At 44.2% G+C, this 14,503-nt stretch overlaps 1 protein-coding gene across 4 annotated transcripts in view; it reads left to right on the top strand.

The window, feature by feature from the left end:
* Positions 1 to 14,503, top strand: part of XYLB (xylulokinase) — a 342,255-nt gene that overhangs the window by 123,304 nt on the left and 204,448 nt on the right. For all 4 annotated transcript variants that reach the window (XM_075315415.1, XM_075315413.1, XM_075315414.1 and 1 more), the window contains 5 exons: positions 3,045 to 3,114; positions 3,444 to 3,524; positions 7,044 to 7,130; positions 7,205 to 7,333; positions 10,294 to 10,359. In XM_075315415.1, coding sequence (XP_075171530.1) covers positions 3,045 to 3,114; positions 3,444 to 3,524; positions 7,044 to 7,130; positions 7,205 to 7,333; positions 10,294 to 10,359 — 433 coding nt within the window. The remainder of the gene's footprint in view (positions 1 to 3,044; positions 3,115 to 3,443; positions 3,525 to 7,043; positions 7,131 to 7,204; positions 7,334 to 10,293; positions 10,360 to 14,503) is intronic.

Below are 14,503 nucleotides of genomic sequence, written 5' to 3'. Positions count from 1 at the left end.
ATTCAGGAGGCTCATATACATATCATATACATAAACATATACAAACAAGTAACAATTATAGAAGATACAATATTTAAAAGGAAAAATGGCAACCCTGCTCGTGAGAGCTTACAATCTACAATGAGATGGGGGGAGGGGCAAGGTACAAGTGCTTATTTACAATGACAATCCAGCCATATCATGGGGGATAGATAATGGCTTCTTGGACCAGTTGGCTAGAGCCGTGAGATGCATTTGGGTGCCATGGAGCTTGACGTGGGGTTATGTTCTGAGAAGTTGTAGAGTGATTAGGGGAAATTAGTTTGGCTAGGGAGTGTGATAGGCCGCCCTAAAAAGATACGTTTTTAGGGAGCGTCTGAAGCGGAGTAAGTGGTGATTTGTCCTAACTTCTTGGGGTAGAGCGTTCCAGAGGTTTGGTGCAGCTCGGAAGAAGTCTTGGATTCGGGAGTGGGAGGTTCGAATTAGTGTGGATGTTAGTCGAAAGTCATTTGCAGAGCGTAGAGAACGGGTAGGATGATAGACAGGGAGGAGGGTGGAGATGTAGGGGGTTCCGCACTGTGAAGAGCTTTGTGGGTGAGAACAAGCAGTTTGAATTGGATCCTGTGATATATGGGCAGCCAGTGCAATGACTGGCAAAGAGCAGAGGCATCCGAGTAGCGGTTAGCCAGATAGGTGACCCTGGCTGCTGCATTAAGGATGGACTGTAGAGGGGAGAGTCTAGTTAGGGGGAGACCAATTAATAGAGTTACAGTAGTCAAGGCGAGAGTGGATCAGGGCCACGGTGAGGGTTTTTGTCGTTTCCATTGTGAGAAAGGGGCGGATTCTAGAGATGTTCTTGAGGTGCAAGCGGCAGGTGCGGGCAAGAGATTGTATGTGGGAGGTGAATCAGAGATCGCTGTCAAGTATAACACCCAGACAGCGGACCTGCGGCCTAGGACTTATCGTTGTGCCACACACAGAGAGGGAGATGTCAGGTTTAGGAAGGTTTGGAGATGGAGGGAAAAGAAGAAGTTCAGTTTTGGAAAGGTTAAGTTTCAGATAGAGAGCAGACATGACATTGCAAACTGCAGTCAGGCAGTCACTTGTGTTCTGTAGTACAGCGGGGGTGAGCTCAGGGGATGAGGTGTATAGCTGTGTGTCATCAGCATAAAGATGGTACTGGAAGCCAAATCTGCTGATGGTCTGTCCAATTGGGGCAGTGTAGAGGGAGAAAAGAAGAGGGCCAAGGACTGAACCTTGAGGGACCCCAACAGTAAGAGGAAGAGGAGAAGATGTGGAGCCAGCAAATGATACGCTGAATGAGCGGCCAGAAAGATAGGAAGAGAACCAGGAATGCACAGTGTCCTTTAGGCCGATAGTATGGCGCATAGAGAGAAGGAGATGGTGGTCAACAGTGTCGAAGGCGGCAGAGAGGTCAAGAAGAATAAGCAGAGAGTGGTCACCGTTACGTTTTGCTGTCAATAGGTCATTGGTCACTTTGACAAGGGCAGTTTCTGTTGAGTGTAAAGGGCGGAAGCCAGACTGTAAAGGATCTAGAAGGGAGTGAGTGTAAAGGTAGCGTGTTTTTTTTAAGAAATTAATATGACTACAATGTGTATCTTTCATTCAAATCATTCATTTAACGTTTCCCTGACTGACCACTTTCTTTTGTCATCTGGAGGTTCGGGTCCCAATTGTCACGGTTGACAGACAGGCATGTGGTTTCTGGCAATAGAAGGTCATAGCGTCTGGCTGCGCAAAATGCCCCCCGACTTTCTATTGTTCCTGCTTTCAGTATTCATTGTAATGGGTGGCTTTTTTGCTGGATTTTCATCTCCCCCCCCCCCCTTTTGGACCCAGCAGGAGCTCACCTTCCACCCAGCTGCTGATCATCAGTATTCTCTTGGTGGTGAAATACTCCCTTCTTCCCTGAACTGGTGCTGGTGATATTATTCAGTTTGTTCTAGTTCTAGTTGCAAGCAGGTGGCTTGCTCTCATCTGTAGTATCAATCCTGAATCTTTGCTGAACTCTTGGCTGTGTCATCTGTAAATAAGTAGTTCATGCTTTTTTCCCCCATGTGTCCTCCTTGTGTCTTCCTTTAGCGTTTAGTGGGGTTGACGAAGAGCTCATCCTATCCGTTCACTATTTAGGGTCCAAAGCTAGAGATACCTAGGGTCAGGTATCTGGCTCGGCGCCTAGGTGCCGAACCTATCTGGGGTGGTGAGGAACCCCAAGGACTAGCTGTACGTTTTGATCAGGGGTCACAGTCTCCCTCTTCCCTAGACATAAGGGTCACCTTCCCTTGCCTTTCGCTGCTTGCTTGGTACTTCCCTGTACCTAGTGTGACACTGATTCTGAGTGATTATGTTTGCCCATTGTTACTTTAACTTTCAGTTAGTTACACAAATATACTTACACTATTAGTTGCGGCGGTCACTGTGGCACGTGTAGTCAACTTCGCGTCTCACGATGCACAAGGAGAGAGGGGTGCCTGAACTAGGAAGCTACCGACACACGCTGTTACTTACCTTCCATACTTGTGGAAATATAACAAAACCAAACTCGCTTGGGGTTCAATGGACGCCATGCCACTAATTGTGGGACCATTAACCTTTAATTAGTCCTTGGGTCCAATGCATTCCATATGACTATTTAAAGTTAATGGTCCCGACCCACAATCTAACAGGGACATTTGAGTTGCACCTGAAACCATCTCTTCTTGACTTAAAGTGGTCCAAATGTAATAATGCCCATTATTTCTTAATGAATTTTGCGCTATTCTTGGGCGATTCTTTAGAGATCTGCTCCTGCTTAAAGCCCAGATGTGCCATTTTGTCCCTAATCACTGAAGACATTTGCTGGTAACTTGCAGACCACAAATACCTCCAAATTAACAACACTCATATTTTACATTTTTGACGAGTGCAGAGTATATACATTGATATATTTGCGCAGTTCTTGCCCCAGTTTTGTGACCTTTATGCGTGATATGTATCGGCTCAATGCGAATCGGGGAATGGCCCATCGTTAGCAGTTGTCGGACTGATTGTCTCTTTATTTGCAGAACACAAGGTGGTGTGCATGTCCATAGTGACAAGCTGACCGTAACATCTCCAGTGTTAATGTGGCTTAGGGTAAGTTTTTAATATTATTGTGGTTATATTTTCTGGTGAGACAAATAACAAAATATCAGGATGGGATCACACCTGCGCTTGAATTCAGCTTTTCTGTTCCGTCCTATAGATACCTCGAAATGCCAAGTGCAAAAAGTACAATTGTTCCTGCGAAAAAGAATGTGTGTAGATGCAAAAATAGAAAAATGATTAGTTCCAGCCTAGGATCGTCCTGCTGCAACGTGTAGTCATTCAGTGGTAGTCATACTATAATCTGCTAATTTCTGTGTTTTACCGGTAAATCCCCCGTATCCTCTCAGATTACATGGTCTTTCTGTCGCTCTGCACAGGCTCTAGATTGTATCCTGGATAGAATGAAATCATCTGGGTTCAACTTTTCCAAAGTCAAGGCTTTATCAGGAACTGGTCAGGTAAGGGATCTCATCAGTGACCATTAGGACCGCAGGGACATTATTACTATCCTGCCTATATCAATGACAGAATGTATATCGGTAGCACAGAGAACATCTAGTGCCATATTGTACAAGTGTTTCTTATACACAGCACCTAATTAAAGGGAACTTGTTCGGGGATCTGTGCTGCTCAAACCACAGGCTGCATAAATCACAGCCTGGCTGCACGTTTCATGCCACGTCTATTATTCTCTGAAACGCTCCTACATTTCAGAGAGTGAGTACACTTTTGAAGATCTGTCCAAGATTCATAGACTAGTCCGGCACCGCCCCTGACTGGCACATTTCAGTGCTGCAGACAGTGATTTACAGGTCTCCATCGCTTGTGCATCACTTAAGATGTGTCAATCATCAAGAGTTGTGCTGGGAAGAGGCGATTACGGGCAGTAGCAGATAAGTCTTGTCTTTGGCTAGATCTCTGGACAGATCTTGGAAGTATTTAATCACTGAAGCATTTCAGAGGATGATATACCTTACTGCCATGTGTAGCCAGGCTGTGATTTGTGCTGCTTGAGGTTTGGGCAGCATGAATTGCCTGACTTATTTACTTGAAAGGGATTAGCCACTTTATATTTTAAGATATGTTGGCGACATGATTTTATGGTACGTGCCGGTATACAAGTATGGCCACACTCACACATTTAGTATATTTGGTGAGTTTTTACCTCAGTATTTGTAAGTGAAAATCAGGAGTGGAACAATCAGAGGAAAAGTCTAACAGAAACACTGGTTCCACTTCTACATTTTTCACCCACTCCTGGTTTTAGTTACAAATACCAAGGGAAAATACTAACCAAATACTGAACGTGTGTGTGCATGTAGCCTATGAGTCCAGGTTTTCCTCCTGCACCAGCTGTCAGGTCGCCTTGAAGGAATAGTAGACCTAAATACAGCTAATTTCAATCACTTACTGACTTTGTAACTCACCAGCAACGTACCTTAGATGTGTGCCTACAGGGCAGGGGTGTCAAACTCCTTTTCACCAAGGACCATATTCTCCTTATGGCTGCATATTCAAAGGGCCTCCTGTAATTGTAGGGGCTCATGCAGATCTCCATGCAACACGGAATGAGCATGGACTGCAATGCACAAACTGAAAAGGGGCTATCTGAGAGCTGTCCATGGGTAGAAGAGCTATACAAGAGTTTTCCCTGAGTAGTAGTGCTATACGAGAGCTGTCCCTGGCCAGTAGGGCTATATGACAACTGTCCCTGGGTAGTAAGTCTATCCAAGAGCTGTCCCTGGGTTGTTGGACTAAGGTATCCCAACAGCAATATAGACCTACCAAAATCTCACCACAGGCATTACCCCAGCATTATACAACCCCCAACATTGCATACCCCCAAACTCCCTCCACAGGCATCCCCACTGCATTATAGACCCCTAAAATCACACTGCAGACATATCCAGCATTTTACATCCCGAATATCCCACTGCATGCTCACCTACAGCATTATACACCTCCAAATATCCCATCACAGCCATCCTCTAGCATCATATCCCACCACAGGCATCCCCCAAGAGTCAACCACCCCTCCCCCTAAAATCCCACTAAAAGCCCACATTGAGCACACTCAAAATCCCACTGCAGGCATCATAGACTTCCAAAATTCCACCGCAGTCATACCCATAGCATTATAAACCCACAAAATCCCACCACAGGCATCTCCCAGCATTGCACAACCCCCAAAATCCCAAGACAACTGTCCTGCCAGGGTTGTATACCCCCAAATCCCAACACAGGTGTCCCAGCAGCATTATAGACTCTTAAAATCTCACCACAGGCATCTCTTCAGCATTGTGCACCCCGCAAAGCCCAACACAGGCATCCCCCCACATTATAGACCCCACAAATACCACCAAATGCATCTCACTGTATTAAAGCCTCGCCAAATCCCACCACAGGCATCCCCTCAGTATTATAGACAGCCTAAAACCCCAGCACAGGCATACCTACATCAGTATAGACATCCCACCACCGTTTAGCCCTCGTTCACTGCATTAATGAGAAGCTGTAGGTGAAAAAGGGCAAAGATGGGGAGTGAATAACATGTCTCCTGAGTCCCAGCTACTCTGTCAAATGGCGCGCTGGGCTTTGGCCAGTAGGTGACGCGATGGAAATGACGTCACACCTACCAGGAGCCCATACATTCTAGCATCTACCATTGGTACTACGCACGGCAATCTCTTTAGCGCAGGTGCAGTACAAACTGGCAGAAAATGATTAAAAATCGTGGACGGCGCGTCCATAGTGTCCGCCGGAGAAAAGCACCTGGGTTTTTTTCTGGCTACTTATCTCGCGAGCCACATTACATGATCTGGTGGTTTGACATCCCTGCTAGGGGATACTGTCATCTACAGGGTCCAGACAAGAGTTAAAAGACCAAGGAATGTTTAGATGTGGCTGCTCATTTGTTTTTATATACGTAACACAAAAATTTAGATTTTTTTTTTTTAAGCAATAAGGTGAGTGCATCAGTAGACCTGTCCGGGGGTTAGCCAGCCACCGCGGCCAATGCCAGATGTCCTTGTATGACTGTATGATGTAAGGTTTTAAGGGCACTTTACACGCTGCGATATCGCTATCGCTAGCGAGCGTACCCGCTCCCGTCGGTTGTGCGTCACAGGCAAATCGCTGCCCGTGGCACACAACATCGCTAACACCCATACGTTTCTAGCGACGTCGCTGTGACCGGCAAACCACCTCCTTTCTAAGGGGGCAGTTCGTTCGGCGTAACTGCGGCGTCACTAAGCGGTCGCCCAATAGCAGAGGAGGGGCGGAGATGAGCGGTCCGAACATCCCGCCCACCTCCTTCCTCATTGCCAGCTACCACAGGTAAGGAGATGTTCGTCGTTCCTGCGGCGTCACACATAGTGATGTGTGCTACCGCAGGAGCGACGAACAACCAGCGGCATGCACCACCAACGATATTATGAAAAGGAGCGACATGTCAACGATTTTTGACGTTTTTGTGATCGTTGATCATCGCTCTTTGGTGTCACACGCTGCAACTGCAATGTTGCTAACGGCGCCGGATGTGCGTCACTAACAACGTGACCCCGACGATATATCGTTAGCGATGTCGCAGCGTGTAAAGCACCCTTAAGTCTCAGCTTTATTACAAGCTGTAATTGCGGTAGATTTTTATTAGTATCCTCTGTATGTAACATCACAATCTCCGTGTGATAATTGTGTGTCACGGTCCGATTGTTCCCAGTAGCACAGGTCGGACAGACATTACAGCAGATTATCCATGCACTGCCAGCAATCAACAAGTTCCTTCCCAGCAGAGAATGTGATGATGGAGCAATGACTATGCGGATGTATGTGATCGCACCATAAAATAATGGAGGAAATCATTATATAAAATTCATCATAATGCATCAGATTATACATCAGTCTTTCACTCCTCTTCTATTTATTCAGTAGTGGGAACATAGCATTCAGAGGGGTCTCATTTTCATATCTTGTTGCAGCAACATGGCAGTGTGTATTGGAAGACCGGTTCCAGGGAGATATTAAATCATTTGCCCGCTGAGCAGCCTTTACACATTGCACTGCAGGTAGGTACTGTAGTAGTGCCAAATAATCACATTTAGCTTCATTGATTTAGAAGTAAAATCCTTTTCTTTTCTAGACTTGTTTCTGTATCAATGACAGTCCCGTCTGGATGGACTCCAGTACAAGTGCTGAGTGCCGCAACCTTGAAAAATCTATCGGAGGGGCACAAGCGCTGGCTAATATTACTGGCTCTCGAGCATATGAGGTTGGTACTAAATAATGAATTCATTCATGCAATATGGTGACGGGATGTGGGGAATTGGTTGTCAGACCAAATGAAATGAAACTTTAAAACTAAAGCTCATCTCACAAAGAAGCAAAACCTCATAGTGAGGCGCCGCTCACATCAGCAGTATTTTGCCGGATCCAGCACAAATGCGTTTCAGTTCCATTCATTAAAGGGGGCTTTACACACAGCGACATCGCTAGCGATGTCACTCGTGAAAGCATCCGCCCCCATCGTTTGTGCGTCACTGGCAAATCGCTGCCCATGGCGCACAATATCGTTAGTCCCCGTCACACAGACTTACCTGCCTACCAACGTCGCTGTGGCTGGCAAACCGCCTCCTTTCTAAGCAGGCGGTTCGTGCGGCGTCACAGCGACGTCACATGACAGCCGTCCAATAGAAGCGGAGGGGCGGAGAGCAGCCGAAAGAAAGTGACACCCACCTCGTTGCCGGAGGACGCAGGTACGGTGTTGTTTGTCGTTCCCGGGATGTCACACGTAGCGATGTGTGCTGCCTCAGGAACGACCAACAACCTGCATCCAGCACCAGCAACGATATTTGGGAAATGAACGACATGTCAGCGATAAGGTAAGTATTTTTGATCATTAGCGGTCGTTCGTAGGTGTCGCGCAACGACGTCGCTAATGAGGAAAGATGTGCGTCACGAATTCCGTGACCCCAACGACATCTCGTTAGCGATGTTGTTGCGGGTAACGGGGCCTTCACAATGGAAGCGATGCAACATGCGGTCACATGCGGTTGTGTATGACGCACGCACTTGCATGTGACCGCATCTTGTCGCAATTCCACTATAAATGAATGGAACTAAAATGCATTTGTGCTGGATCCGGTTTTCCAGCAAAATACCGCTGATGTGAGCGGCGCCTAAAGCTTGTGAAAATGAGAAGGTTCTGGCTGCTACAAGTTTGAAGGACTGAACAAAAAATGAATCTAGGTCCCAATTGCCTTGGATACAGTGGAGCGAGATTTGGGAGTACGCCCTGCTGTCCCTGACGTCTGATGAATGTCCCTCACATGCGTCCCCCTGCCAGGGTAGAAAGAAACAGTAAATGCATGTGACTGGGCATATGACTGGGGGGTGATTGTGGGCCATGACTAAAAAATTGTGTGTAGCGCATGTAAGAAACCACAGAATTTGTCCCTGTCTGGAGTTATAGGGCTATAGACCAGATCGCTCCTCGGGAGGCCCCCATATATATTAGGCCATGGTCCGATATCAGCCGGTTCAAAACAACTTCTGTCTAATGTGAATGGGGGCCTTGATCATCATCACACATTGCCATAAGTAACAATTACTTTATTGCATAAAAGAAAATTATTCTAAAGAAACTGATCAGATAAAATACTTTGGAAGTGCTATTGTGAGGAATACATTTTGGATTGTGTTTAGCGCGTTACAGGGGGGGTCTTTACTTACTCCTTCTGCAGATGTACACAGTGTCACCTAGTGGTCATACTAGGGTAGTTATTTGGTTCCAGGTGCAGATTTGGTTGTCAGAGCAGATCTATCCTTGTGCCCATCTATTTGCAGCATGATATAGAGCAGGGGGAGATGAGAAAGTGATATATGATATCTGTATAAAGCCAATCTATTGTATGTAAACCATAATCATGTCTCTAGGAGAAAAACAGTATAATAAAATATAAATTTTAATAAAACTGTTTAAAATATCTTCCCATACGGACAATCCTTGTATAAAGTGATAACATGTACCAATGCTCAAATATAAAAAAAACTGGTTCGGCCTCACCAAATGTTCTTGATGAAGAGGCTGTTATAACCTCCCGACGCGTTTCGTCCAATATTTTTGTCAACCCACCACTCAAAAAAAATCCTGAGGTTACACAATACTGTCATGGGTAACAGACAGTCATATTGTTTCTGGCTGTAGAAGGTCACAGTGTTTGGCTAGGTAGCTTTCCTGCTGGATTTTCATCAATTTCCCTTTAGGACCTAGGGGAGCTAAACTTCTGTCCAGCTGCTCATTATTGTATTCTCCTTGTTCTTAAATAATACTTCCCTGGACTGGTGCTGGTGATATTTTTCAGTTCATTCAAGCTCTGGTTGCAAGCAGGAGACTTGTACTTTTCTGTGGTATTGTTGCTGAAGCTTTGCTGAAACTGAGTCATCTGTGTATAAGTAGTTCATGCTTTTTCCCTCATGTGTCCTCCTTGTATATTCTCTAGTGTTAAGTGGGGTTGACGAAGAGCTCATCCCACCCGTTCCCTATTTAGGGCCCAGCACTAGTGTCATCCTAGGGTCAAGTATCCGGCTCGGTGCATAGGTGTGGTGAGGGACCCCAAAGACCAGGTTTGGTCAGGGGGTCACCATCCCCCCCCTTCCAAAGACGCAGGGGTCCCCTTCCCTTACCTTTCGCCACTCGCTTGGTACATTCTGTATCTAACGTCAAAGATAGGGATGTCAATTAGTGGGACAGACCACACTAGGCACTGTCCTTGTGAGGATGGGAAACAACAAAGCATGGGGCCCGACAGGGTTAATAGGGTCCTCTACGCCGGCCAAGGATCTCAACCCTCATTTGTGAACGGCCTCTTCATCAGGAACATATGGTTAGACCGAACCAATTTTTTTTTTTATATTTGAGCACTGGTACTCTTTGAGCACTTTATCGCTTTATACAAGGATTTTCTGTATGGGAAGGTATATTAAACTGTTTTACTAAATTTATATTTTATTACAATGTGTCCCTGCTAGAGATATATGATATCTGGTTTTGTGGCCAAAGACTCCTCATAAGGGCTCAATTCTGTCCATGTACAGACTGTAATTTACAGACCGCTGAATGGTCATGCGTGTCCCGATCTTGACAGCCTCTTTTTGTGACTTTTCCATAGTGGTGTTAAAATGTCATTTTTGAGGAGTGTATATTAATGCCATGACTTATTTATTTGTCAGCGATTTACCAGTCATCAAATTGCGAAGATTTATAAAAGGAAACCAAAAGAATATTGTCAGTGTGAGGTGAGTGCAGGCACGTCTGCCCTATATTATCATAGAAACTTGAGCTTTTACAATGGTGAGGCACATACTCTGTGCGCAGGATTATTAGTAGACAAGCATATTGACCAGATCATCATTTTTATGAAGATTTTCCATCTCTAAAATGTATAACCTGGAATGGTCATTGGACGAAGCAGGTCAGGTGATATGTATTTGTGTAATGAGGGGGATGTGGTCTCGGGATATTGGCCCTTTATCACGGAGTGCAGAATTATTAGGATATAGAAATTCTGCATCATTTCTGCATCTATTACATAAATGAGGTTACTTGCCTTTTTTCATGAGTTTTAATCACGTTTTTGATGTTACGTTTTTTGTCTTTTTTTTTTGTAAGTGATATTTTAAACAAAGCTGCTTTATTTTTCATATAAAATGGTATTTAGCTTCAACAAAACCTTATTAATATTCTTAAGTGAGGATTAAAAATGCGTTTTTAGGGTGTTTCCATATGTGCATTTTTACTTGTGGATATTATACATCTAATACAAGTCTATGGGAAAAATCTGCACAGAAATCTCAGCGTGTCCACAAGAGAACTTGACATGTTGTGGATTTGAAAAACGCACCACCGGCCTGCTTATACTAAATAAGAAAGAAGCGCAGTAGGCAGGAGACTTCTAGAAATCCCATTCACTTTCCTGGAACTGTAAGGCGATGTGCACACGCTGAATATTTAGTAGCATACATTTCTGCACCAAATATGCATCTCTTGGCAGGAATAAATCACCTTTTTGCTTCATTTTTGACATGTTTACGATGCATTTTTGATGGTTTTTTTGTATCCGTTTTTTTCTATGCGTTTTTTATGCATTCTAGGGTGGAAAAATTCTGCATAAAACCTGAACGAATTGCCGTACTGCAAATTTATTTCTGCAACGATTCTTTAAGGGAAAAAAATGTGCACAAAACTTCAGGATTCTCATTGACTTTGCTTCTTCAGGTTTTGTGACAAAACTGCACTCAAAGCATAGGAATAACACAATAAAAATGCACCCCAAGACACTGAGTTCTCAGCACAGCGAAAATATGCAGTGTGAAAAACTTACAGCCTTAGGCCTCCTTCACACGTATGTGTTTCCAGTGCGTGTGCTATCCTTTTTTTTTTTTCTTCACAGATACCACACGTACCCATCATAACCAATAGTGAACTTCACACGTCCATTTTTTCCGGTATCACGGATGACAAGGGCCAATACAAGTCTTAGGGTCTCTGAAAAACACGAACAGCACACGGAGGGCATCTGTGTATATGTTTAACATTGAAAAGTATAGGAGAAGCTTTGTAATTTAATTTTTTTTTTATCCATACCAGAAAAACACAGATGGCACACTGATGGATAACACTAAGGACACTGGTACCGTTTTTTTCACGTATGTGTTTTATACGCTCATGTGAAGGAGGCCTAAACAGCTTGTTTTCCTCAGGTATAATGGGCCAAAAAAGAGATTTAATTCACTGAAAAGTCAACATTTTTTTTCACAAGTCTTACAGAGGGATGCAGCACTCTCGAAATTGCTACGACATTAGGATATGATCACAGAATGGTGACGGTTTTTTTTGTTGCAAATAGTCAACAAAGTCATAAAAAATCTGCTGCGAATAAAAGAGTGACATTAATAGCCAAAGTTTGGAGAACAATCAAATGTGAAGTGACCAGGACCCCATTACCCTCCATTGCTGTCATATTCCAAACCTACAACCTCCCTGGAGGTCCAGAAGTACAAGGTGTTCAGTGCTCAGAAACCTGGCCAAGGTAAGGTGGCTGAAACCCAACCACCACTGACCAATAACAGAAGGGGAAACATCAAGACTGGGCAAAGAAACATCTGACAACAGATTTTTTTTTTGTTTAAACATTTTATGGACTCATGAGATGAGAATGACGCTTTCTGCACCAGATGGATGAGCCAATGGCTGGATCAATAATGGGCACAGACCCCCACTTTGACTAAAGGCCCCGTTACACGCTACGATTTATCTGACAATATGTCGTCGGGGTCACGGTTTTCGTGACGCACTTCCGTCATAGTTAGTGATGTCGTTGCATGTGACACCTACGAGCGACTCCGAACGATCGTAAAAATAGCGAAAATCGTTGACACGTCGTTCATTTTCAAAATATTGTTCGTCGTTTCGAACGCAGCAGACATATTGCTACATTTGACACCATGCCAACGACGAACAACATCGTTAGAGCGTCAGTCATCAGCGATGTGGGCGTGTCATTACAAGCAATGCTCCACGCCTCCTCAGCTCTGATTGGTGTCACGCCAGGGTGTATGCTATGGACAATTATACGCCTCTGTCGTTGCTAGAATCGTTGGGAGGAATGCTGTGTGACTGTGTCCACATGACTGCCTTGGTCAAACAATATATCACTGAATGATGCAGCGTCGTTTGTGAGATGGGTACATGTGACCACTACAAAACGACCTATGAGTGATCTCGGCAAATCGTAGCAACAATCTGGGCGTGTCACATCGCTAATGAGATCGCTAGCGATATCATTGTTTGTAAAGCGGCCTTTAGAAACCAACAAAGTGGAGGTGGGTACTGCTATGCTCTGGTATTAAAGGTAAGCTAGCTGGATTTTTTCAAGTTGAAGATGGGACTCAATATGAATTCCCACATCTATAGCCACTTTTTAGAAGACATTTTCTTCAACCAGTGGAACAGGAAAAAGTCAGCATCTTTCAAGAAAACCTTGATTTTTATGCCGGACAATGCTCCATTGCATGCATCAAAGTCTCCACTGCTTGGTTGGTTGTCCGCCTACAATAGGCGTATACTCCCGAAAATGGTGCACGACAGGGCGCACGATGACTCAGTCTGCACCATTCTAGTCAATTTCCCCGTCGGTGCATACGTCTGAAACCCCTTTTGTGGGAGGGTTCATACGGAAGCCCCGTTGGGACCACTGAACGGGGAACAGATCGCAGTATAAAAGTGGCCTTACAGTGAAGCAAAACAGTCACCTCTCTGAACAATGTCTATGGGGCTGTCGTTGGTGCTGCGCAAAAGGTTGATCATCAACAGATTAAGAAACTGACAGACTCTATGGATGGACGGCTCATGGCTGGTATTGAACGAAGGGTGGCTATATTGGTCACTCATATTTATTTTTAAAATGTCAGAAATGTATTTTTGTACATTTTTAGGTGTTTGGTTATTTTATTCTCTTTATCAGATGAAAATAAACCATTGAGATGGAAAAAAAATATGTTTCTCATGTACTTGTATCAAAATTCTGCACAATTTGCCCAATAATTCTGCACAAACTGATGTTCTCTGAAGTAAGATAAAACCTTGCTTCTGTTATCTTAAGTGTTCAGGTTTCAGGTTTCTTAACCTTTTGGATTGACCTACAGCTCTGTACTTGTTCAATAATAAAATTAATCATCAAAAATACAAACTGCCTAATAATTGTGCACAGTGTAAGGCCTCCTTGACACATCCGTGTAACAAAAAAAGCACGATTTACACGGTCCGTTTTGGACATCCGTATGACCATCTGTGTAACACGTCTGTGTGACCGGTGTTGGGAAAAAGAAAGCAATGCATGATACTAAAATGAATGTTTTTTTTTTTTATGTATAAAAGATGTGCAAAGCCAGATAAATTCTAGGTAGATAATAGATACAGTAGCTAGAGATAGATAATAAATAGAGAGGTTGCTAGATGGCTTGTGCAGATATTTATCAGAGTTAATAAATAATTTATGGAAAAAAAAGTTTTGGATTCGCCCTAACTCACATAACCAGCACGGGTACAGCAGCAGCTGCAGGCTGCAACCCTCAGCTGTCAGTTGTCCTTTTGAAAATAGAGGTGATCCCATGCTGATTTTTAAAATTATTTAAACAAATCATTTTAAAAAACTGTGTAGGGTTCCCCCCATTTTTCAAAACCAGCCAAGGGACAGCTGACAACTCGTGGGCAATATGCTTATGGTGGGAAAGGCCATGGTTATTTGGCCCTTCCTAGCCTAGAAATAGCAGCCCGCAGTCGCCCCAGAGGTGGCACATCTATTAGAGGTGCCGAATCTGGCGCTGTACTCTGCTCTTCCTGGTGTGGTGACAAACTGATTGATATATGGGGTTGATGCCA

This window comes from Anomaloglossus baeobatrachus, chromosome 6, assembly GCF_048569485.1.
Source record: "Anomaloglossus baeobatrachus isolate aAnoBae1 chromosome 6, aAnoBae1.hap1, whole genome shotgun sequence".
NCBI classification, from domain to species: domain Eukaryota; kingdom Metazoa; phylum Chordata; class Amphibia; order Anura; family Aromobatidae; genus Anomaloglossus; species Anomaloglossus baeobatrachus.
Note: the sequence above shows the minus strand (reverse complement) of the source record. Positions and strands in the feature narration are given on the sequence as shown.